This window comes from Protomyctophum bolini, assembly GCF_963924005.1.
Source record: "Protomyctophum bolini genome assembly, chromosome: 3".
Taxonomy (NCBI): Eukaryota; Metazoa; Chordata; class Actinopteri; order Myctophiformes; family Myctophidae; genus Protomyctophum; species Protomyctophum bolini.
Window position 1 is genome coordinate 48,856,768 of NC_137864.1, and position 25,508 is coordinate 48,882,275.

The following is a 25,508-nucleotide window of genomic DNA, read 5'->3' on the forward strand; positions in this document are numbered from 1 at the left end:
CCTTACCCTGCGCCTCCCCATCCCTCTCTCAGGTCGCCCCCCCCCCCCCCCCCCCCCTCTTTCTGCTTTCTCTCCCATGTCATGTCACTGTCCCCCCTCTTTAATTTGTTGGAGGTGAGGTAATTTCTCATCCCTCTTACCCTTCCTTTTCTGTTCATTTTTATTCCGTTCACGTGCACTGTTCTGGTGCTGAAAATAATAATAATATATATATATAACTAGAGGGTCCCTTAGAAAATAGGCATGCGTGTGTCTGTATGTGCATGCGTGCGTGCGTGCATGCATTCATGTGATGCAAATGACTAAATATATGTCACTGAAATCATATTGCTGGAAAGTGACAAACAACTGAATGTTCGCTAGCATTAGTGTTTCTATTAGTGCTGGCTGTAACAACACAGAAAGTAAAATGTAGAGAGATGACAACACCACATCTGTAATTTCCGAGTGCCCACAAGCACACACACACACACACACACACACACACACACACACACACACACACACACACACACACACACACACACACACACACAGTACAAACTTACACACAGTTGCAGCATTTATTACATAATCCTGTGGTCTTTATGACCTAACTGAGAGTAATAACGTTGTTTTAAGGTGTTCAATCTCTCTCTCTCTCCTCCTCTCTCCTCCCTCGCTCTTAAAATAACTGCTAACTCTACTCACAAACCACATGGCTGCCCACACACACACACAACATCAGCTTTGCAATGATTGCTCTGGCCTATTTTATTTATTTATTTTGTGCACTGTACGGTATACGGTATGTTTTCACAGCAGTGAAGCATCCTTTTGCCTCCATCTGAACGTTGATAAATGGTTTGCTTTGGTCTGATGGATGGTTTGAGACGAGAGGCATTTGTCACAGCGGAGTTATAGCTTTAGTCTTAGTCTTACAACGCTGCACTCCACTTAGCACAGGCCAGGGTTGGTCCGCTCCCAGACAGCTGGAAGTGATCGTTGTCTCCCACAGTCTCTGCACGTTACACACAAGGACAACAAAAGACTGCAGCATTCTTGTTGCCCAAACAAAGTTTGGCAGAACCCCATGAACAAAATTAAGTAATTGCGGTAAAAAAATAATATAACATTTTGCCTTTTGGCAGTTCTTGCAACTCCAAGAAGGTCACTCGTCACATTTGTAGTTGAAGTCTGTCGATAAACAACAGTACTCCCCCCTTTCTGCATCGCTGTCTGAGAGCGTGTGTGGGTTTTCAAATGGTCAGGCGAGATACGTGTTAACTAACCTTGCCATTCAAATCTTTTTAAATGCATTTCGAAAGAATGTAAATTCATCCCATGTACATTATGTATGATGACAGTATTACATGTAAGTGTTGAATACTGTCTAGACTAGAGTGCCAAACGCACTGCAACCGTCACATTATGCAATGCCATTGTTATATGGCCATTGTTCAGGCGCTTGCACCCGGCGTTTCACTCCCAGACCGCAGTGCTCTGAATACCTCACCAATCACTGACTGTCCCAACGGTACCTCGTCACTGTTACAAATGGACAAACGGACGAACAATGATTTGGACTTTACTTGTTGTGTGTAGAGAGAGAGTCATCCCATCATACCCCCCAAAAAACGACACTCAGTGTCGGGGAGAGAGAGAGAGAGACACGCAGAGTGAAGCGGGCAGAGAACCGAGGAAGGAGTGGGACTGTACAAGTGAGGGACAAAACACAATGGGAGCCATTATATAAAAGAATGTAAAATGAGACGATGACGATGATGATCCCACATCCGGTCCTTTTTCCTTGTACAGACCGTGAGTCGTTAGCCATAGAAATTAGATCCCCATTTAGGTAAAAGACCTGACCTACAGGAATATCAGATAATGCCAGTACAGTATGCTCAGCATAATCCAGCATGCTGACTGGATTGTTATATGAGATCATATTCCGATATCCTTCTTACTATTATGTCTTTTATGCTATTGAATTGTTCTCAACAATGACTGCGTGATTTAACTGAAATCATTCCATGGTGAGCACCCTTTATTTGTTCCCTTTTTTGCACCACATTCACCAGAAATCGATCAGCAAGTTAACAATGTGCCATTTCCACCAAATGTTAACCCTATAGGGTCCCTAGAACAGAATAATTTTAAATGAGTTTTCATAATTTGAAACTTAAGTCAATTGTGGGGGTCTGTGATATAAAAAGGTCTACTACAGTACACAGATAGATCCCTTCCAGCTGTGCTCCATAGCCACTCACATAATCTCCATTAATGTCTCTACCTGGAAGTAGGTCATCCAATTAAAGTCTCTTTTAGTTTGACAAGATTTTACAAGCCATCTTGTCTCTGCTCCACCTCCCTATTGACAGGCTAATGAGCTAAGGAGTTAACAGGCTCATTAAGGCCGGGTCAAATAAGGAACGTAATTGGGGTTGGTTGATTCCTCCGGTGGCACGCTGACCCCAAGGGGCCGCATGGCTATTAGAGCATGAACCCTATACTGGGCAGCACCCGAAATACCTGCCCTGGAAAAACCTAATTGAGGTCTCTTTTATTCTCGTGCTGTATAAGCCGGCTACATGTGGCTTTTATTCCTCTTAACCATATACTATTCTAGTCCCCCTCCACAATTTACAATTTACAATTTAGGCATTTAGCAGACGCTCTTAATCTAGAGCGACTTACATTAAGCAAGAACAAAAAGCATGGGGAATACATCACATAAAAACATTTATCATGAAACATGCGTAAGCTAAGAAAGTAACAGTGGAATATCTATAATGAAATAAGCTATACATCTATACTACTATGATATACATTATGTACTATGACGTGCTATGACTACATACAATGCACTTATGCTGTTTACATAACATGCTATAAGTCTGTATCAAATGCTATCTAAGTCTACAGAATTGCTATCTAAGGGGGTGGGGTAAGTGCTATGGGCCATGATGGAGTCTGAAAAGGTGGGTTTTCAAACTACGGCGGAAGATTGGGAGTGATGCTGCAGTTCTGACTGCAATGGGAAGTGCATTCCACAGTTTTGGAGCCAGAAGGGAGAAGAGTTTCCCCCTCTGCACCAAATATCTTTGCCGAAAATAGCCGATCTAGAAGCTCATAATCTACAATCTCGTTGAGGGCTTTGTAGAAGGGCTATTGTGGCAGTTTGGGCCAGAGTACCGCCCTAGGGACACTATAGGGTTTCATGTGGTTAAACAGTATTACCTTTTTTCCCCCGTTATGTTGTATGATTATGTTTTATTCCTTTTATATATTTTTTAAAACTCCTTCCCCGCCAAGTTTAAGGTCAAGTTTTAGTTACGAAACATAGACAACCATAGATAGCCATCAGGATTTTAGCCCTTATCCTGAAGAGCCACTGAAGCCTGAAGAGATACTTTAGTTTTCGTCATGAGAAGCAATAATACGGTACCTCGATGTTCTGTATGATCACCTCAGTCTGAGATTCAATTCTGAGATAAACGCTGCTAAAGATCGTTGCTATAGATTACTGTGTGACGGAGGCAAAATATTGACTGACGTCACAACGCCGAAGCAAAGCGTTGCCCGGCGATGGAGACGACAAGAACCAGAAAAAAATTTCCCATTCTGAACGGGAACCCGTTTTGGTGTTAGCATCATGTTATGCTTTAGCTATTGAAAAATAGCAGATCTACAAGCTCATAGCGCGCCACCAGTGTGTGTCCAGTGGAAACCTCGTATGAATCTGATCTCAGGTCAGAATGGGTTATACTTTGATACCAGCGATGCTGGATGCATTATACCACTAATAGCTCGTTCAACGTCGTCCTAGGCGATCTGTGACTTTTAATACAAGTCGTTGGATGTTGTTTTTAGCAGAGAATGAGATGGATTACCAGCCTCGGTGCCTGGACCGTTACACCGCCCCCAGGCCTGTTTTATTCCTTTTATGACCATTATGATTTGCTTGTAAACAGCTAGAGCACTATATCACAAATGAGACCCCTGTCTCAATGGGGCAAGAGTTTCCCCGTTTAAATAAAGGTAAATTAGATGAATACAATACAAAATGCACAGTGACATCTGCAGTGTTCATTTCACCTAAAGTTAAAGTTTACAAATGTTTGTACATTTTGTACAAATACAGTTGTGTACACTCTTCAAAGTTGTTATGCGAGCATAGTCGCATACTCAAACATTCATAGCGTCAAGTGGAAGAGGGAGACATGGAGAGTAAGCAGGCGACTGATAGAGAGAGAGATAGAGAGAAAGAGGGCAATGGGGATAGGGAGTCTGATCGACAGACAGATAGATAGACCTGTCTCGTGCAGAGAGAGAGATAGAGGCTTGGCCAGAGATTGAGAGCTGCCTAAAAGTACAGGAAAAGAAGCAAAAGGGATGAACGGCAGAGGAGAGGCACATAGATGAGGGGAGTATAACAGGAGAGAGAGAGAGAGAAGGAAAAGGACATTTATTCTCAGTTTACATTGGAGAATTACGCTTATCGCCTGCAACACATTTCCACATCAACCATAAATTTAATGCAAAGACAGTACAAAAAAAAGCATTGGATTAAAGCATTGTAAGTAGCAAGTATAGTAGTAAGCCTTGAACTCGAATGCTTGTGTGTGTTCGTGTGTGTGTGTGTGTGTGTGTGTGTGTGTGTGTGTGTGTGTGTGTGTGTGTGTGTGTGTGTGTGTGTGTGTGTGTGTGTGTGTGTGTGTGTGTGTGTGTGTGTGTGTGTGTGTGTGTGTGTGTGTGTGTGTGTGTGTGTGTGTGTGTGTGTGTGTGCGTGCGTGTGTGCGTGCGCGTGCGCTTGCGTGCGATTTCACTCTCAGTGAAGTTTTAATCCAGCCCGCTGCCTCTGTCCCTGGCTTCCTCACTGGCCCATGCCTCATTAACCCTGCCCTGGACACACGCACAAGCGCGCGCGCACACACACACACACACACACACACACACGCACACTCTCTCTCTCTCTCCATTGGGAGCTTCATTATCGACACGTGGGGTGCAGCGCAGCGACAATGTGATTATTATGCAGTGGTTTTAAACCTCACACAGACCTGCTCAGTGCTCATTCACTGTCGCAGACGTGTTCAGAAACACCTTCCATACAGTACGACGGTACACAGTCAATCCTTCCATACAGTATGACGGTACACAGTCAATCCTTCCATACAGTATGACAGTACACACAGTCAATCCTTCCATACAGTATGACAGTATACACAGTCAATCCTTCCATACAGTATGACAGTATACACAGTCAATCCTTCCATACAGTATGACAGTACACACAGTCAATCCTTCCATACAGTATGACAGTATACACAGTCAATCCTTCCATACAGTATGACAGTATACACAGTCAATCCTTCCATACAGTATGACAGTATACACAGTCAATCCTTCCATACAGTATGACAGTACACAGTCCATCCTTCCATACAGTATGACAGTACACAGTCAATCCTTCCATACAGTATGACAGTACACAGTCAATCCTTCCATACAGTATGACAGTATACACAGTCAATCCTTCCATACAGTATGACAGTATACACAGTCAATCCTTCCATACAGTATGACAGTACACAGCCAATCCTTCCATACAGTATGACAGTACACAGTCAATCCTTCCATACAGTATGACAGTACACAGTCAATCCTTCCATACAGTATGACGGTATACACAGTCAATCCTTCCATACAGTATGACAGTACACAGTCAAATCCTTCCATACAGTATGACAGTACACAGTCAATCCTTCCATACAGTATGACAGTATACACAGTCAATCCTTCCATACAGTATGACAGTACACAGTCAATCCTTCCATACAGTATGACAGTATACACAGTCAATCCTTCCATACAGTACGACAGTATACACAGTCAATCCTTCCATACAGTATGACAGTACACAGTCAATCCTTCCATACAGTATGACAGTACACAGTCAATCCTTCCATACAGTATGACAGTATACACAGTCAATCCTTCCATACAGTATGACAGTATACACAGTCAATCCTTCCATACAGTATGACAGTACACAGTCCATCCTTCCATACAGTATGACAGTACACAGTCAATCCTTCCATACAGTATGACAGTATACACAGTCAATCCTTCCATACAGTACGACAGTATACACAGTCAATCCTTCCATACAGTATGACAGTACACAGTCAATCCTTCCATACAGTATGACAGTACACAGTCAATCCTTCCATACAGTACGACGGTACACAGTCAATCCTTCCATACAGTACGACAGTACACAGTCAATCCTTCCATACAGTATGACGGTACACAGTCAATCCTTCCATACAGTACGACGGTACACAGTCAATCCTTCCATACAGTATGACAGTACACAGTCAATCCTTCCATACAGTACGACGGTACACAGTCAATCCTTCCATACAGTACGACGGTACACAGTCAATCCTTCCATACAGTATGACAGTATACAGTCAATCCTTCCATACAGTATGCCAGTACACAGTCAATCCTTCCATACAGTATGACAGTATACACAGTCAATCCTTCCATACAGTATGACGGTATAAACAGTCAATCCTTCCATACAGTATGACAGTATACACAGTCAATCCTTCCATACAGTACACAGTCAATCCTTCCATACAGTATGACGGTATAAACAGTCAATCCTTCCATACAGTATGCCAGTACACAGTCAATCCTTCCATACAGTACGACGGTATACAGTCAATCCTTCCATACAGTATGCCAGTACACAGTCAATCCTTCCATACAGTATGACGGTATAAACAGTCAATCCTTCCATACAGTATGACAGTATACACAGTCAATCCTTCCATACAGTACGACGGTACACAGTCAATCCTTCCATACAGTATGACGTACACAGTCAATCCTTCCATACAGTACGACGGTACACAGTCAATCCTTCCATACAGTACGACGGTACACAGTCAATCCTTCCATACAGTACGACGGTACACAGTCAATCCTTCCATACAGTATGACAGTACACAGTCAATCCTTCCATACAGTATGACAGTACACAGTCAATCCTTCCATACAGTACGACGGTACACAGTCAATCCTTCCATACAGTATGACAGTACACAGTCAAATGCTTACATACACTATGATGGTAGTATGGTACCATGGATTAAAGTTCTCAGTCGCCACGACTGATGTCAGTCATTTGGAGTCCATAGAAACCAGCGTGTCTGCGCACCAAAAATATAGCAGATCTACAAGCTCACAACATGTCACAGTGTCGTGTTGTGAGCTTGTAGATTTTCGGTCATTAGTGTTATTTTAACCCATTCTGTACGGGAACCCGTTTTGGTGTTGGCATCATGTTATGCTTTAGCTATTGAAAAATAGCAGATCTACAAGCTCATAGCGCGCCACCGAGTGGCACGCTACGAGCTTGTAGGTCTGATATTTTTTGAAAAATCGAAGAACGACTGACATTTGTATAATCTGATCTCAGGTCACAATGGGTTAATCAGACCAGTGTGTGTCCAGTGGAAACCTCGCATGAATCTGATCTCAGGTCAGAATGGGTTAAGATGAAAGAGCATTTGAAGTGAAACTAGCAAGTGTATAGAAGCACCTTCCAGAAATGTCACGAGCTCTTCAGTCTTGATATTTTATTTTGCTTCATTCCATGTGGTACACAGTCAAAGCCTTTGTAGTTTATTGTCATTTATCCATGTGTAACTCAGAGAGCATATAGAGTAGTTGTACTCAAATGTATCCGTAGTGGTTCAATGACATTTTGTATTACTCTCTGTGTTAAATGAAGACTGATGATTTTACTGTGTATAGAGAACTGCCAGTGCATATGATAGGATCTAGGTCTCAGCATACATCTCGCCTCTTCATCTCCTCCCTCCCACTGCTTATACCTCCCCTTCTTTCCCTCCTCTCTCTCTCTCTCTCTCTCTCTCTCTCTCTCTCTCTCCCTCCCTCCCTCTCCCTATGTATTTTTAGCTTCGCTATAGTGCCCTAAGCAAGGCAATGTCGGTCAGTCTGTCCATCCATCCATCCATCCACCACCTCGCTCTCAAAAACGGAATTGTCCTGAAATGTGCTGTGCACCCTCATGCTTAACCCTATACTGATTTAGGTGACCCCATGACCTTCCTGTAGCGCCACTTGCACACAAGATATCTGGAAATACGACAGGCAGATTGGCATGACTCTTGCTTCTCCCAGAGGATAAGCCCTGCTGATTTTGGTCAACCCATGGCCTTGCATCTAGTGCCATGTAGGCCAGAATCTCCAATTGCACAAGAGACATCTCAAAATCCTTATTACTAGTTTTTCCAAGAAATTCGCTGAGCCATTGGCTGTATTATGTGGCAGATGAACTATAGCCATTTGAGTGACCACATGACCTTTCCTCTAGTGCCACCCTCAGGCCAAAATGTGCACACACACAATATCCCAGAATCTAATAGGCACATTGCAGGATGAATACTTTGACCCCGCCTTGTCTCTCTGTACACTAAATCAGGTTTTCTGATTGGTCACTCATTCTCATGTTTTTGTTTCTTAAGGTTTGTTTATCTTGACCACAAATCGTAACGATATAATTTAGATAGCATATTGTTTAGAAAGCATTTTTTTTTGGGGGGGGGGGCGATTACTAGTGAAATCACTGGGGCTCTAACTAAGGATGTCAATCACTCAGTTGAAACCACTTTGATCTGTTTGGGTGTAAGGAGCAGCACAGCCTCTAGGGGGCTGCCTGTGGCTTCTTTGGACTCCAGGGCCCTATTTCAGGGAAGCGGGCGAGCCAAAATGAAGGTGATGTCCTTGCGGGAGGTGCAGAGTCATCAACAATGCGCAACAACAACAGACAGACCACCAAGGCAGCAGACTCAGGATGTCAAGTTATCTTTGGAGGAAAACATGAATCGGCACGAATCCTTGTTGAATCCTTGTTGAATCCCTGCCGATGTGCAAACCTTCCCAAAGTGGGGTCCGGGGACCCCCAGGGGTCCTTGAGGGAGTTCCAGGGGGTCCCCATGCTAAATGATCGTTTGGAACCAAATGGACCCTTATGTGTCTGTAACTCTGAGAGTTGAAACCAAACGGGTCCGTTTGGTTCCATTTGTACACTCTCAGAGTTAAATTAACATTGATTTACAATTGAAATTAAACGGCTTGAGAATCACTGCTAGAGCCGTAAAAAATCTTCTCTTATTATGGGGGGTCCCTGGCATATATTTTCAAATGGGGGTCCGCGGGCTAATTTGGGGCTAATTTGGGGTCCTTGACATGAAAAGGTTTGAGAACCACTGGTCTATACGGCACCTCGTCTCCTCCCACGCCGCCGCATGCCGTCGGTGAGTCCCCGAAATACCAAGCAGAATACACCCCGTCACCTCAGGGAACGTTCCGTTCACCCGCTCGCTGCACACCCCATGCCAGCCCATGCACCTGCCTCAAAACAGGGCCCTTATCCCATTCTGACCTGAGATCAGATTCATACGAGGTTTCCACTGGACACACACTATGGTCTGATTAACCCATTCTGACCTGAGATCAGATTTAAAAAAATGTCAGTCGTTCTTCGATTTTTCAAAAATAGCAGATCTACAAGCTCATAGCGCGCCACTCGGTGGCGCGCTATGAGCTTGTAGATCTGCTATTTTTCAATAGCTAAAGCATAACATCATGCTAACACCAAAATGGGTTCCCGGTCAGAATGGGTTATTCTTATTCTTTATCATTGTTATTTCATATTTTACACCAGTACTGCACTGTCTATCTTGCCTTTGTGTATGTGTATGTGAATGTGTATGTTGTGTATACAGTACGTATAGTATGTCTAATTTACAAATACAAATACGTATACAAATACTGTATGAAATACAAATACTGCATGGTGCATGCGTGCGTGCATAGTGCATGCGCACGTGCACGGTGCACCATGCAGTATTTGTATTGCATGCGCGCGTCTGCGTGCGTGTGCGCCTGCGTGCGTGTGTGAAAGAGAGAGTGTGTGCCACACCTTTACTTTCATGCAGGCTAATTCATCACATAATCGTGTGCGTGTGTGCGTGCGTGCGTGCGTGCGGGCGGGCGTGTGTGACGTGTGCGTGCGTGCCGTGTGTGTGAGCGTGTGTGTGAGTGAGTGTGTGTGTGTGAGCGAGCGTGTGTGTGAGTGAGTGTGTGTGTGTGAGCGTGTGTGTGAGTGAGTGTGTGTGTGTGAGCGTGTGTGTGAGTGAGTGTGTGTGTGAGCGTGCGTGTGAGTGTGTGTGTGTGTGTGTGTGTGAGCGTGTGTGTGAGAGTGTGTGTGTGTGAGAGGGGTTTTCAGAACACTGCCAGTAATAGAACATCACCACCACAGAACTATAGCTTCAGAGCCAATCAGATCGTACCGTTTATACACCAACTCCACAATGGCGTGCTGTCACTATATGTTAGCTTATCATCAATGGGTTTTTGATTCTCTTAAAACACATAAAGCACAATGTGACAATTGACATTCATTCCATCCACCTTAACCTAAACCATAACTGACCTAAATAACGCTTAACCGCAAACCCCTAACACAGACCTAATGAAACGGCATGCAGTGAATTCTCAGTGGGGGGGCACCAATTGTTTCACTGCTAATTCGTAAAGCCTGGTCGCTGGTAATTGGCTTGTGAAGATCACAGCAGGAGGTTTGAGTTTTTTTGGGTCCATTTGGTTTTGCTTTGAGGCGTGCAGGCACGTTGGCGTCCACCCAGTACACAGTAAACTTACATCACAATACCACCCGCACCTTTATGTGGGAGCGCTCCGTGTTTTAACACATTCTGACCTGAGATCAGATTCATACGAGGTTTCCACTATGGACACACACTGGTCTGATTATAACCCATTCTGACCTGAGATCAGATTCTATAAAAATGTCAGTCGTTCTTCGATTTTTCAAAAATAGCAGACCTACAAGCTCGTATATGAGCTTGTAGATCTGCTATTTTTCAATAGCTTAAAGCATAACATGATGCCAACACCAAAAGGGGTTCCCGTTCAGAATGGGTTAACACATTCTCTACAGATTTCTCCAAACTTCCTCCCCGTCACACACACACCTCTCTTCTCCTCACACACCTCACCTCTCCAGGCAGCCGGAAAACAATTCCTCCTCTCTAAATCCCATTCTATAGACTTAATTGCACAACGGTGTCGCTCCCAGGAAACAACTGATTGAAGTAGTAGGCTATAAATTAGGCTTTCTCTTCTGTCTTCCTCTCACCGTTACCTACATCAGCACATGCACCAGGAGGGAGAGAAAAAGTCTCACGCATCTTACCTGTTCACTCGCACGGTCTCTTCTGGCTCTCTGTCTTGTCTCTGTCTCTCCCTCTCTCCTCTGGTCTTGTCCCGTGTCTTGCTGTTGATTCGAGTCTGTTTCTTTGCCCTGTATATGTAGGCTACTAAGTGTGTGTGTGTGTGTGTGTGTGTGTGTGTGTGTGTGTGTGTGTGTCTGTGTGTGTGTCTGTGCGTGTGTGTGTCCCAGGTGATGTTTGACTTTCGCGGCAACGACAAACTGGAGCTGAGCCTTAAGAAGGGAGAGGTGGTCTTCCTGCTGAGCAGAGTGAACGCCGACTGGCTGGAGGTAGGGGAGAGAGAGAGAGAGAGAGAGAGAGAGAGAGAGAGAGAGAGGGAGAGGAAGAGAGGGAGATGGAGGGAGGAATCGAGAGCGAGAGAGTGGGAGGGAGGGAGAAACGGGAGATGGAGGGAGGGCGAGAGGGATAGGGAGAGAGTGAGGTAGAAAGACAAGAGCAGGGAAGGAGAGAGAGGGATGGTACGCAAGAGAAAGATGGTAAGGGAGCTGAACAGAGAGAGAAAGAGAGGGAGGGAAAGGGAGATAATGCACGAAATGAGAAAGGTGAGTAGGACTGAGTGAGGGCAGGGCCAGCACAGGAGGACATTAAAGGTAGCGTACTGTAAGTTATTCTCTTTGGTTAAAATAAGTGTTAGAAAGCTTTAAATTGTGATAGTACTCATTGCTATTGTTCAGTAACAAGAGTCTCCATACTGTCTCAGCTTTTTATTAAACAGAAAAATGCATTTTCAGGAACTGAAACTGGGATACCAATTTTATACAATCAGGATGGAGAGTGGGTCAGGATACAGTGGAACAAGTGGAATTGTAAGTGATGATACGAAGAAATGAGCAGCACAAAATTGAAACTGGAACACTATGCAAAATTAAGCTCATAAATAGCTACTCTCTCCTGATTGGCTGAACTTATTTGTCACCTACCTGAAAATGTATTTTCTATTTTTTGTGGGGGTTTTTTTTATTTATTTTTTAGAGCTGGAGAGACAGGGAGGGAGACGTTACTGAACAAACACTCTATAGCAATGACTACCATCAGAATATAGTGCTTTAACCTTTAACCCATTTTGACCTAAGATCAGATTCTAAAAATGTTTTCTAAATCCTGTCGTTCTTCGATTTTTCAAAAATAGCTAAAGCGTAACATAATGCTAACACCAAATGGGGTTCCCGCCCCAAAACAAACAAAAATATCACTTACCCTACCTTTTAATGGAGAGAACGTATAGGAAGAAAAGGATTGAGGAGCAAGAGAAAGATGCAGAGAGGATAGTGAGATTAGAGAGAAAGAAGGAAAGATTGGTACTAGACGTGAAAAAGAAGGGTTGGGAGTCATGGTAACAGTTTGGCCATGTGGCATAGAGAGAGAGAGAGAGAGAGAGAGAGAGAAAGAGAGAGAGAGAGAGAGAGAGAGAGAGACGGGAGGCAGGGTGCTGAAGTTCATATACAGTATTAGTTATGTAAAACAAAGGAATTTATGGAATTCATACATCGTGGATTCACAAGAGTGATTGTGTTTTCTATTCCTCCAAAGATGGACGAGTTTTTTCTAAACCAACAGGTCTGATGATGTCCTGTGGAGCTCTGGATCTCATCATTGGGCCGTGGTGGTCCTTAAAGGAGAATTCCATGCTAGAAGGCTTTCTTACCTTTCTTTGTGGTTGTTACGTCCCCATCAAAGAGGTCCAGGTCTTATTTTGTGCAAAAGCTCCTTATTGGCTATTGGCCCTAAATGAATCGCATTGAATTGAATGGGAATTGAATGGGGCTATGGGTGTTGTGCTAATTCGCTTATTTCCATCGCTCAAAATTATAATTGTTTTGTATTATGTCCTCTCTTCATAATGTAAATAATAACCCAAGCGGCACACTTTACTACTTATTTAGATGGAAATAGGCGAATTAGCACAACACCCCATAGCCCCATTCAATTCCCATTCAATTCATTGAGGGCTTATTATGGTAGGGGAAATAGCCAATAAGGAGTTTTTGCACAAAAAAAACACCTGGACCTCTTTGGTGGGGACGTAACGACTACAAAGAAATGTAAGAAAGCCTTCTAGCATGGAATTCTCCTTTAAGGGGATTCCATCTAGGGCATATATCGAATGGGGGATCCGTGGTGGTCCTTAAGGGGATTCCATCTAGGGCATATATCAAATGTGGGATCCGTGGTCTAATTCAGATCACACTGGGGGGGGGGTCCTTGAAATTAAAAAGGTTGAGAATAAATCCTCTGGAACATCAGGCTGCCTTTAGAGGAATATTTAAATGTCTTTATTGCAGACACAAAAATATGAGGATTGAACACTAGTAGATAAATATCAACTCAAATATATTTGGAAATGGCTCCTGGGAAATACTGGCCACCACCTGCCATATTGATGTTTCTTTCACACATATTCCCACACATTTCTATGTGTGGGAACTCTTGTGGTGATGAGATGGGAGATGACGGAGACAGGGTGAGATATTGATTGTTGAGCAGACCGATTTGGTTGTCTTTACACAGTACTGTACAGCAGTACAAGTTACTTATTAGCCTGGAGCTCCATTCCCGATACCCGTAAAAAACCTGATAACAAGCTTATTGAGTATGCGGTATCAATAAGCTAGGCTTACCAAGACTGTGATCGACGATAGCGGCCCATGACGTTATGTTTAAACAATCAAGACAAGAGGCGATCAAGAAATAAATCTATTCACCCATTGGCTGTTTTGTCGGCCTATAAAAGTGTATTGATACCTGCCAAGGCTGCCAACCAACCAGCGCTGCCCAGGTAAACAAAATGACACTTTTAAAGTGACGGTACACATATTAACCAGTTAACCCATTCTGAACGGGAACCCATTTTGGTGTTAGCATCATGTCGTGCTTTAGCTATTGAAAAATAGCAGATCTACAAGCTCGTAGCGCGCCACCGAGTGGCGCGCTATACGAGCTTGTAGGTCTGCTATTTTTGAAAAATCGAAGAACGACTGACATTTTTTAGAATCTGTTCTCAGGTCAGAATGGGTTAATCAGACCAGTGTGTGTCCAGTGGAAACCTCGTATGAATCTGATCTCAGGTCAGAATGGGTTAACGCATGCTCGATACTGGACTCCATAAGAACCCGGCTCAGTTAGCCTGATCGATGCGGTGCTCGTTTTCAATCAAAATTAACGAGCTTCATCCCTACTAATGGGTCCTGTTGGAGCTGTTCGTGATGTAGTCCATACTGTACAGTACAGTAGGTCAGGAGCTACTGTAGGTCAGGAGCCTATCTTCTTTTTCTGTAGTGTGACTCAGGCAGCTTGATGTACAGTACCCAAACCAATTAACCCTTGATGCTCAGTGCCGAGCAGAGTGCCATTGCCATTTTTATAGTCTTCGGTGTGACCCGGTCGGGGAATTGGATTCCGACCTCCTCGACCTCAGGGTGGACACTCTAACCACAAGGCAACTGAGCTAGTCTACATACTGTACGTACAGTAGCTGTATACTGTGACATATTCTATCTGTGTACAGTACAGTACAGTACAGTACAGTACAGTACAGTACAGTACAGTACAGTACAGTACAGTACAGTACAGTACAGTACAAGTGACATCTTTATACTGTAGTGTGTACAGTATTACAAGTTACTTATTTATATCTTTTATAAAAAATATCTAGTGTAGAGAGCGAGACTATACCTGCAGAGAGACAGGGCAGTAGTGAAGTGACATGCAGTAAATGGGCCGGCCAGCTGGGAGTTGAACAGGGAACACGGGGACAGAGTGGCATTCCCACTACGTGGGAGTTGAACACGGGGACAGAGTGGCATTCCCACTACGTGGGAGTTGAACACGGGGACAGAGTGGCATTCCGACTACGGGAGTTGAACTGGGAACAGGGGGACAGAGTGGCATTCCCACTACGTGGGAGTTGAACAGGGGGACAGAGTGGCATTCCGACTACGTGGGAGTTGAACAGGGGGACAGGGGGACAGAGTGGCATTCCGACTACGTGGGAGTTGAACAGGGGGACAGAGTGGCATTCCGACTATACGTGGCGTCCACGTGCGGTTAGGGTTAGGCTAGGAACAAATGGAAGGAAAAGACATGAGTCACGTGACATTATTTACTGCATTCAATTGAGACCTTCGTCATATAATCGGTTCAGGAATATAAACGAAGACATACTGTATAACACATCATTGTCTGCTGTGTTGCTTTTCGATGTGTACACTGTGTCATTTTATAGAGGCGTCTAAAGAGCACAAAGTATCGTGATTCGTGAGACTTGTCCATCGTTTCTTGTCTGGCAACCACATCTCACGATATCTCAGAGACAGAAAGGATACCTGCCGCTGTTTAGATGCCTCAATAAAACGATGTACTGTACTGTGCACATCGAAAAAAAAACAAGTGATTAGAAAACAACTTGTGATATGTCTTATTTTATATTCCTGAACTGATTATATGACATAAGGGTCTCAATGGTTCATAAATAGTGTTTGTTCATGAGCTGATCCAGCCGGCTCCATCCACTGCCATGTATTTCTTTGAACTTCCGGTGCGTGATTTGCCACCCATGAGTGTCATGGCGCAGTCCTGGTGTCCAGTCACCCTTCCTTCCATTAGAGCCTGTGTTGTATTCACCCTAAACATCCGGCTAACGGATCGCCCCTTATCGGAACGGCCCTTATTGCTGGCTATATCTGACACATTCATTCATTCATTCATTCATTCATTCATTCATTCAGCCTTTATTTAATCCTCAGGAATAAATTGAGTGTATGCCCTCATTTTTTATGATGTTGTGAATGTGATTTTGGAGCAGTAAAACTTTTAAAAACAAAACAAAACAAAACAAACAAACAAGATAGTTCTATACAGTATTGATGCATTTGTTTTAAATCATACGTTTATCGCGTGTTGAAGATCATTTCAGACTTTACAAATTCTGTGCTTGGGGAGAACCTAAAGCATAAGACGTTATAGATAGAGTCCAAAGTTCCAATCCTGCATCAATGAGATATACTGTAAGGTTGTAGCTTTCCGATAATGGCCTTATAGATAAGCAGATGAAATATGTATTATGCCTCACTGCCTGAACTTATCATACAGGATGCATTGGTGTGTAGGCCTATACCATAGATATCACTACTGTAGCAATATCTATGGATTTACAGTATATGAATTACATCTCCGAATTCCAACACTGATAGTAAAACTGCTTCAACAATCATTTTCCTATAAGCATAAAAAAGTTTCTGTAAAATATATTTTGTTGCTGTTTGCTGGCAAAATCTAGATTTTAATGTGCATTTAACATCAAACCAGATGCCAAGATGAGTGATGTACTCTATGCCATGTTATGTTTTGTATTGTGTTGCTCCATTTTTACACTGTTTGGATGCATAGCAACAATGTGAATGTGCAAAGTCATGCCAGCACAGCATTAAATCATCACTGTCGGGTAGAAACCCTGTATGTCCAAAAACTTTACATTTCAGGAAATGGAAAAAGGAACCTGCATGTGTTCCAATGGATGTTAATACGTTAATAATGTTAATCTTTATACGTTTCATTGGTAAAATATTTATATTTTTTATATTATTATATTTTCACTTTAAAGCTCAAGCTCACACAAGGTGTTGCTTCGACTGTTTCCCCTACACTCTTGTACAGCAAAGTAGGGGCATTCGTTTACAAAACAATAATCTTTATAAGTTGAAATATGGATACACGCAGATTCTGCCTGACAGCAGCTATATTTAAAAGGGAAGGAGAGAGAGGGACAGATGGATGGAGGGAAGAGAAGAACGAGGGATAGTAGAAACAAATGGGGCACATGAAGAAGTGAAGTAGAAACAGAGAGAGGGAGGGACAGGGGAAGTGATGAAGTGATAAAAGACACCGTTGCATTGTCCACCAGTTGGAGCATGTCTCAATGTCTGTCCATAGAGGAGGGATCAGCAAAGTCAGCCGTTTCAAACGGATCGACTTACCGAGTCATAAACATACTGTGATAAGTCTTTTGTGCAGGGAACTCAATACTGCTGTACTATTTAAAGTCTGAACGCATGGGGCTGACTGACAGCCAGTGGAATTCTCATGTTGAGTGTGACACTTTTTATGTGCACTTGTTCACTGTCCTCGCCTGTGTGCCATGGACCACACACACGCACACACACACACGCATGATTGACACAGAGTCAGCCAACATTCACACCCACACAGCATAAGTAAATGCTCAGTATCTGATGACATCTTGTAACACAGTTTATTTTAATATAAGCTATTTTGTAATACTGAAAGCCTCATTGGCAAACAAAACGCGTTTCATAAATAGTGTTGTGGTTATTCCATGTGACTACTGTTCATTAACCCATTTTGACCTGAGATCAGATTCTAAAAACGTCTTCTATATCCTGACAGTTTTCTGAAAAAGCTATGTTTCTATGTCAGTCGTTCAAAAATAGCAGACCTACAATCTGAGATCTGCTATTTTTCAATAGCTAAAGCATAACATAATGCTAACACCAAAAGGGGTTCACGCCCAAAATGGGTTAAGCCTTAACCTATTCTGAACGGGAACCCATTTTGGTGTTCAGCATCATGTCATGCTTTAGCTATTGAAAAATAGCAGATCTACAAGCTCATAGCGCGCCACCGAGTGGCGCGCTACGAGCTTGTAGGTCTGCTATTTTTGAAAAAATCATTTTTAGGTCAGAATTTTAGATCTCAGGTCAGAATGGGTTCATCAGACCAGCGTGTGTCCTAGTGGAAACCTCGTATGAATCTGATCTCAGGTCAGAATGTGTTAAGCGTGCTTGGACATAGCCAATGATCCCATGGGGGGCCGTGGCGCACAAGTGTTTGTAAATTAGAAACACTGTCCTGACAGTTTTGGCTAAAGGTTTGTTTTCATGAATAATCTCCACTGATATCTCTTAACAGGATCACAGGATAATATATGAGCACAGCTGTGATAATACTTTTAGAGTGCTTTTCTGCTGCTGTTTTACATTTCAATTCTATTTTTCCTGCATATACCAATGTGATCTCTTCATTTTGGCCACCTGTGTCAAGATTTCAGTTTCCTGATTGAAGGTATAGGTGAGATGAGTGGCAAGATTAATTTGAAAGCGCAACAAAAGCCAAAATCCATTTTCCTCATCATCTGGCAGTACCAATCCTATTCATTAGACTAGATTAGATTTGACTACATCCTAAATGTCTCGCGACGCAGCAGCTTTTGGTGTTACTGCCATCCAGAGGTGGCCGTAAGAATCTGAGGGCTTGTTTCAAGAGCTCATGTGCCTGATTGGAGTTGTTGAGAATATTACCTAAGTGACCTGGGGGCAGAAAGTGCAGAAAGTACTTATTACAGAGGGGAAGGCATTGCGTAGCCTAGTATAGTTAAATTGCCAAAATAATGACTTCAGTTTTGCTCCCATTTAGTTGAAGAGAGTTCCCTTGTCATCTCCTTGTCAACCAGCATGACAGTCATATAACAAGGGGATTCACAGAGCAATATCGGGTGTGACTGTTAAGTAAAACTGTGTGTCAAGTGGAGGATTGGGGAGAGATTAATGATTATAATCTAATCTAAAGCTCCCTGGTCAAAGACCTATCTCAAAGTCATTGCTCCTTTGAGATAAATTATTCTAAATTAGGATTCTAGATGTGTGCTATAGTCTCATGTGTATAATGTGCGTGCAGGCAAGCACAGGCTCACAGGCACATGATCACCTGTGATAAGCAGATTCCAATGCATTATGGGTTTGTTTATAATGCATTATAGACATGGACATCATGGAACTGCTTATACTTTAAATGAGTGGTTTGTTATAACGGTATTAACTCCATATCTCCATAAGACACATTCTCTCTTTAGATTCATTATTGCGCTTCTTTGTCTCTTGGGCTCCTCCTCCATATTTATAGTTGTTGACTCTTTCCTCTGGACTTTCTCTTATCTTGTTTTCAACAACACCTTTGTGGCTGTCCTTCTCTCTCTCTCTCTCTCTCTCTCTCTCTCTCTCTCTCTCTCTCTCTCTCTCTCTCTCTCTCTCTCTCTCTCTCTCCTCCAACTTGCAATCATTTGTCTTTAATGTTTCCTGATTCTGTGCTTACTTCCTCTATAGGGCACGTTGAACAATCAGACAGGGATTTTCCCAGGATCCTTTGTGAACATCATTAAGCCCCTCCCCATCTCAGAGAGCGACAGGGGAGAATCCCCATACGTAGGCGGCTACAGTTGTCTGCGCTGCTTTCTGCTGAAACCTTCTGGAGTTGATACCAGGTGGGAGCATGCATTTGTGTGTGTGTGTGTGTGTGTGTGTGTGTGTGTGTGTGTGTGTGTGTGTTTGAGTGTGTGTGTGTGTGTGTGTGTGTGTGCGTGTGCGTGTGCGTGTGTGCGTGCGTGCGTGCGTGCTTGTGTGAGAGAGAGTTGATTATTCAATATCTAGGCACCATTAAACACCAGCTGACACTTCATTAATCACCTCGTCAGCCTAAATGTCCTAGCACTCTGCCATTCCTGTATGAGATGACTGCACAGGTATGAGGCATGAGTTCACTTCAAACTGTAGTAGTCTGTCTCACCTGGCGGCTACCTGTAAAACCTGCAATGGATTGTGTTGCGTTGTCGTGTTCTATGTATAGAGCGTCGCAGTCCCTCCCCCTTTCAGAACAACGAGTGGCCCAGGAAATGAATCCCAATGCATATAATATATATATATATATAATATTGTGTGTGTTGTCATGATTTGTCACGACAAGAGTTGGCTTCGTTCGTACGGCGCTTAAAAGGTCTTTAAATAAATACGTTTTGAAATGCCTATGGGAAAAATGCATTGGAATTCATTTCCTGGGCCACTCGTCGTTCTGAAAGGAGGAGGGACTGCGACGCTCTATAGCAGTCTCTCATGTGAACCGACGAAGGTATCAGTAACATTGTATTATTCTCCCGGTAGAGATGTGTGCGTGGAAGAGGACGTGAGCATCCGGCCTTCATACGAGGACCTTCTCACGCGTATGAGGTACAGTAAAGGGGGGTTGGGCCGTTCTCTCTGGTCTTCTTGAAGCTGTTTGTTTGCAAGAAGATTGTTAAATTCGAAGGCCTCTTTTAGACGGCGACCATCTCCATATAACACGTCAAAGTCCCGTTGCGTTCTCATTCTTTTGGACCATTTACATGAGAACGCACACTTGAATGAAAACGCTACAAAGTGCATGCATATATATGCCAGGTCGCTAGGTGGCGCGTGTCCTTGTGGGGTCCGTGTGACGCAGCGCATATATAAACCATAGACATAAGTCACGCATGCGTAGAACTACTTCCGTTCTTCTTCTACACAGAAAGTAAACAAACGTTGCGTCCTCATCACACCCCCAGCAAACCGGACTATCCGACATGGTTGTTGTTGTTCGTTTCCCCTAGCAACTGACGCATGCCTATGACACCATGTAAAAACGTAGGACACGGGTGAGCCGACCAGAGCTGACGTAAGCCATGATGTCACAATTTTTGCGTATCCACCGTTTTGCCTGTTTATATGGAGACCATAGGAAACGGCGTTCTAAAAGATTTCCACTCTGGGAGGTGGTTTCACTTCGTTGCGTTTTCACCTCCTGTGGACACGGTTCTCGTCTAAATGACAGCAGCAAATTATACTTTATTTTGCCGTTTTTTATGAACACGATCCTCGTGTAAAGAGCACCTAAGTGTAGTCCACTGTGCCGTGGGAGCTGTTTTGGGTGTATGACACCAGCGTGGAACTATAAATCAGGCTATATGACGGTATTCCAATTCCCTTTGCCTTTCACATTTCACATTCACGATTCCCTTTGATGGGCTGAAACGTCTCTTCCTAAATCAATACGGTACTTAAAAGATTATGGAACATAAAATGAAAGCTAATTGGGCAAGAAAATGTACAGAGACAGACAGATACAAACATCTCCATACTGTGTATGGGCATTAAAGGAACACAGATGACAAAGTGACAAACAGTCGGGTACGACAGGTACTCTGACAATGGGTATCACATAATCAGGCGGGCATGCATTCCCAACTTGCATCGTTCCCGGGTAGGCCAGTGGCCGGTCTAGTGCTCTAAAAGGTTGTTCAACTAGTCAGGGAAAACAGAAGAAAAGGCCCTGCAAATGGAGTGGAAGAGTTTTGTTTAGAGCTATAAGATTGAGGGATTTGTATACAAAAGATACTGTCAAGAACTCTGTGTCTTATCACAGTCAGTCACAAAATTCTCCACTGGAGTTTCAACCCACGGTAAATAATCCATCTCCAATCCTTCTGTCAGTGAGTGGAAAGAGATGTTATATGGACTTATATGTGCCCAACAAAACACTTTAGTTTTACTTCTAACTTCTTAGTCTGAGAGAAAAACTCTAGCAGAGTTGATGAATAATGATAAAGCTGGCCATTGTGATCCAGAAAATGAATTGAGATGTGTATATTCCTCTGACCTCAGACACTGGTGCGTAGAAATCAAGACCCTCTTGAAGAAGGCTTTACGAGAGGTACAAAGTCACCACCTCATGTGCTTCCTTGATGAACAACCACACAGAGCTGCCTTGTCTTGTTTGTGAGACCAGGACTCCCACAGAGAACTATAGGCACGACACATCAGAAGCGTCAGTGTCCCTTAATTCCACTTTCATTCTATTGGAGCAAATGGGTGGAGCGTTGTTTTTGTTGATGCGCTGTGCTAAGTGCAAGTCTGACCAGACGTCAACCAATAGGAAAAAGTGCATGGCTGACCCCACTTGGCAGGCTTTTCACTCTTTCAGCGAGCCTTAACCACTCCAGAAGTTAAACGAACTTCAACATGAACAAATTGCCACTGTAAACAACCAGCAAAACAAGATGGGTAATTGACGCGTTCAATATCTCGGCATGCATTTGCTGCAGTTCCGCTTCTGTCAAGCACTGCTTATGTGCACAGATCAACTGGGGCAGTGTGTGTACTGTGTAGCAGGTGTGTCTAATGAGCCAATCACAGTGAACAGAAGCTACTGTACAGTTCAATTCCAGAAGGAACAAGATGGATGAAGAAGCCTCCATTAATTCACCAGCCAGCTGCCCTGAGGGTCGCAAATATAGACATTGCAGGTCGTAAAGTTGCTCTCCTCACTTGCCCTCCTCAAATTAGTTCTACTGGGACTCTTGTCACTCCTTTGAAATACACTCAAGCTTTCTCAGATGTTCACTGAAAGTGTCTCCCGCTTCCGTTGTTCTCCCTTTTTTTCTGTCTCTTCTCTCGCTGTCTCAATATGTTTACCTGTACATTTAGATTTAAATTGTACAGGTAAACATTTAAAGATTTAAATGCTGTTATTAGTGGGGTTTCTGTTCCTTTCTTTTCTTTTTACGTTTATGAGTTTTGATATACTTTGTGTCATAAAGACTTCTAGGATTCAAAATGCAGAAAATTAGATAACTATATCACAGACATGAATCGGTCTCTTTTTTTGAGGGGCGCTCCTACTGTATATACAACTTTTGTCCCCACACGTCTCATATTCGCCATTGACAATGAAAGGAGAAATTAGGTATTAGAAGAAATTAGGCCTCAAATATGACGTAATATGGCAACACAAACATTAAATGCCATTGGCAATGAAGGGAAAATCTACGTCATATGTAGACGAACAAATCAATCACATAAATTCAATTGTTCATGAGACTGGAAATTCAGTTGTTCATGAGACTGGGGGGACTCGATGCTTAGTCCAGTCCAGGTGACTATGTGATTGACTGACCAAGAAAGAATGTTATTTATGTAGTTTTGTAGCAGGTTTTAAACATAAAACACCATGACCGCTTTGCGTGGCACACTTTCCCCCCTGGTGAGAAGAAGCGCACTGTGGAGTCTTCTTTCTAAACGCATACGACCGAACAATAAGGCAGTCCGTTGGTTGTCCCAGCAGCATCACGGGGGGGCACTGCACTTCGAATTTGAAGTCGGTGGGGACAAACGGTTCTTACGTGGATTACACACGTATGTATAGAGACATGGTGCATTTATAGATAGATAAGAGCATTGTAAAACCAATAAAAAGACCATTCGGTTTGATTGATTGAAAATGTTATTAACAGTTTGTAGAATGGGAACAGTTCAAAGAAAGTACAGGTCAATACAAAATCATGATAAAACCAGAAAAAAGGACGAAGACTTATTTACATAAGGGTCTTCTATTTTCAATTCATCAAAACATTTAAAGACATACAAATTTAGTATACACTTCTATGCATAAAAAAAGGGAAAACGTGTACAGTATAAAGAAATTCACACCTGTGTGAAGTGAGGGGCGTTCTTATTAACATACATCATCTCATTCCAGCCAATCACAATTTTTCGTCCATGTTTGCGTCAATGTTTGTTTATGTAATGTTTGTGGAACAAGCACTCAAAATTGGCTATTCATTATCAATGGCATTCAATGTTTGTGTTAGGACAATGTTTGTGTTTACACACACCCTCAAAGCTGGACATAGGAGGGGCTAGAACCCCTCAAAAATGGGGCGGGGCATATGCTTGCCTCTGTCTCCAGTCATGTCTGTATTCAGTATTGTTCACAATCACTTCCCATTATTGTTGACGCTCTGTTGTTTTTGTCTCTCTACTTATATATATAGTCTATGAAAGTGTGAAACAGCTGAGGTGTGAGAAAAAAAAGCAGTTGTAAGAAATATGTTGTGTTTATAATTCTGCGAAGTTGCCCAAACATTTTAGTGGCATACAGTAGGAGCAAAATTAATTTAACCTCTTATCTTGTTTGAGCCAAATTAGCCCCTTGTTTGAGCCGGTATTATTGTTGTAAAAGCAATATAGGCATATAGGTTTGTTGGCACTGGTTTTCTCTGGCGGAGTCAGGTTAGTTTTCTCCAGCATCCAAGCCCATTTGTTGCAATGAGATATCAGTATCAGTGGGTCTCTGAGTCTGATCGTCTGGCTGGGTACGCGAGACTAGCAGCCTAATAAACGTTTCCTCTCTCGTTGCATCTCTCTTTCTGTCTCCTCCCCACAGGTCCGTGTTCAAGGTGGAGGACATAGCCTTGAACTATCGTGACCCCGAGGGCGACCTGATCCGCATCATCGATGACGAGGATGTCCTGTTGATGATCCAGGAAAGCAGAGGTCATCGGCGGTCAGTCAAGAGACCCGTCAATCAGTTTCTATGGGAACTGTATGTGACCATGACCCTTGACCTGTCTGTCTACAACACAGAGATCTGAGAGGAGAGAGAGAGAGAGAGAGAGAGAGAGAGAGAGAGAGAGAGAGAGAGAGAGAGAGAATTAAATTAGCATTCACATGTATACACAAAAAGGAAATCACTGTTGCTCATTAGTCCATGCTGTGTGTGTGTGTGCGCGTGTGGGCATATTATGCCTGCCCTGTATGAACATGCATGTGTGTTTTTCTACATCTCTGCTGTCGGGAACCTTATATTTTGAAAACAAAGCAATACTGCCTCATCAAAGTTGGTGTTGTGACTTTATATATTGCACTAGGGGGAGAGGTGGTGGATTTAGCTGCTTTAGCAGAAAATTTGAGGGTCCAAAGGAGTTAAGAGGTTTTGTCCAAAGCGTTTTTTTACTACTTTCCATTGGTTCAATATGTACTATATGTCTGTATACATACATGTGCACTGCTCTGCAAGTCCGACCATTCATGAAGACAGACAAATAAATCTGCACCGTTTTTTTACATCAACGGAAATGCACTAGTTTACTAAAGACCATTATTATTATTATTATCCTAGCAGTATACATTTTATAAGCTTTTGTAACATTTTCATTGTTTCAACTTTTACACATTTATCTTAATTATCGTCTGACAAATAAATTGTATTCTCAACTGCATTGTTCTGACATTCTCTGACAGAGACACAAACAGCAGTAGACAAGGGATAATTAAACACTGAGCCTGTGCGTGTGTGTGTGTGTGTGTGTGTGTGTGTGTGTGTGTGTGTGTGTGTGTGTGTGTGTGCGTGCGTGTCATTCAGGACCTCTAGCTGATTAATGGGGACTGATTGCGAGTGAGAGAAAGTGATACATCAGTGAGGTGTGTGGGCTGGGTAGCAATTTAAAAAGATGTTGTCACTGAAGTCTCTCTCTCTCTTCCATCTTTCTGTCCGTGTCTCTCTCGCCCTTCTCCATCTTCCTCTGTAAAA

At 43.0% G+C, this 25,508-nt stretch overlaps 2 protein-coding genes across 2 annotated transcripts in view; one reads left to right on the forward strand and one right to left on the reverse strand.

Annotated features, from left to right (window-relative positions):
* Window positions 1-11,495, reverse strand: part of pvalb7 (parvalbumin 7) — a 43,260-nt gene extending 31,765 nt beyond the window's left edge. The window contains exon 1 of the mRNA XM_080755960.1: window positions 11,303-11,495. The gene's annotated coding sequence lies outside the window, so the exon portion shown is untranslated. The remainder of the gene's footprint in view (window positions 1-11,302) is intronic.
* ncf4 (neutrophil cytosolic factor 4) overlaps window positions 1-25,104 on the forward strand; it is a 40,758-nt gene extending 15,654 nt beyond the window's left edge. Inside the window, 4 exon segments of the mRNA XM_080755946.1 lie at window positions 11,510-11,608; window positions 19,454-19,611; window positions 20,285-20,350; window positions 24,363-25,104. Coding sequence (XP_080612072.1) covers window positions 11,510-11,608; window positions 19,454-19,611; window positions 20,285-20,350; window positions 24,363-24,570 — 531 coding nt within the window. The 3' untranslated portion in view covers window positions 24,571-25,104.
* Window positions 25,105-25,508: the final 404 nt, after the last annotated feature.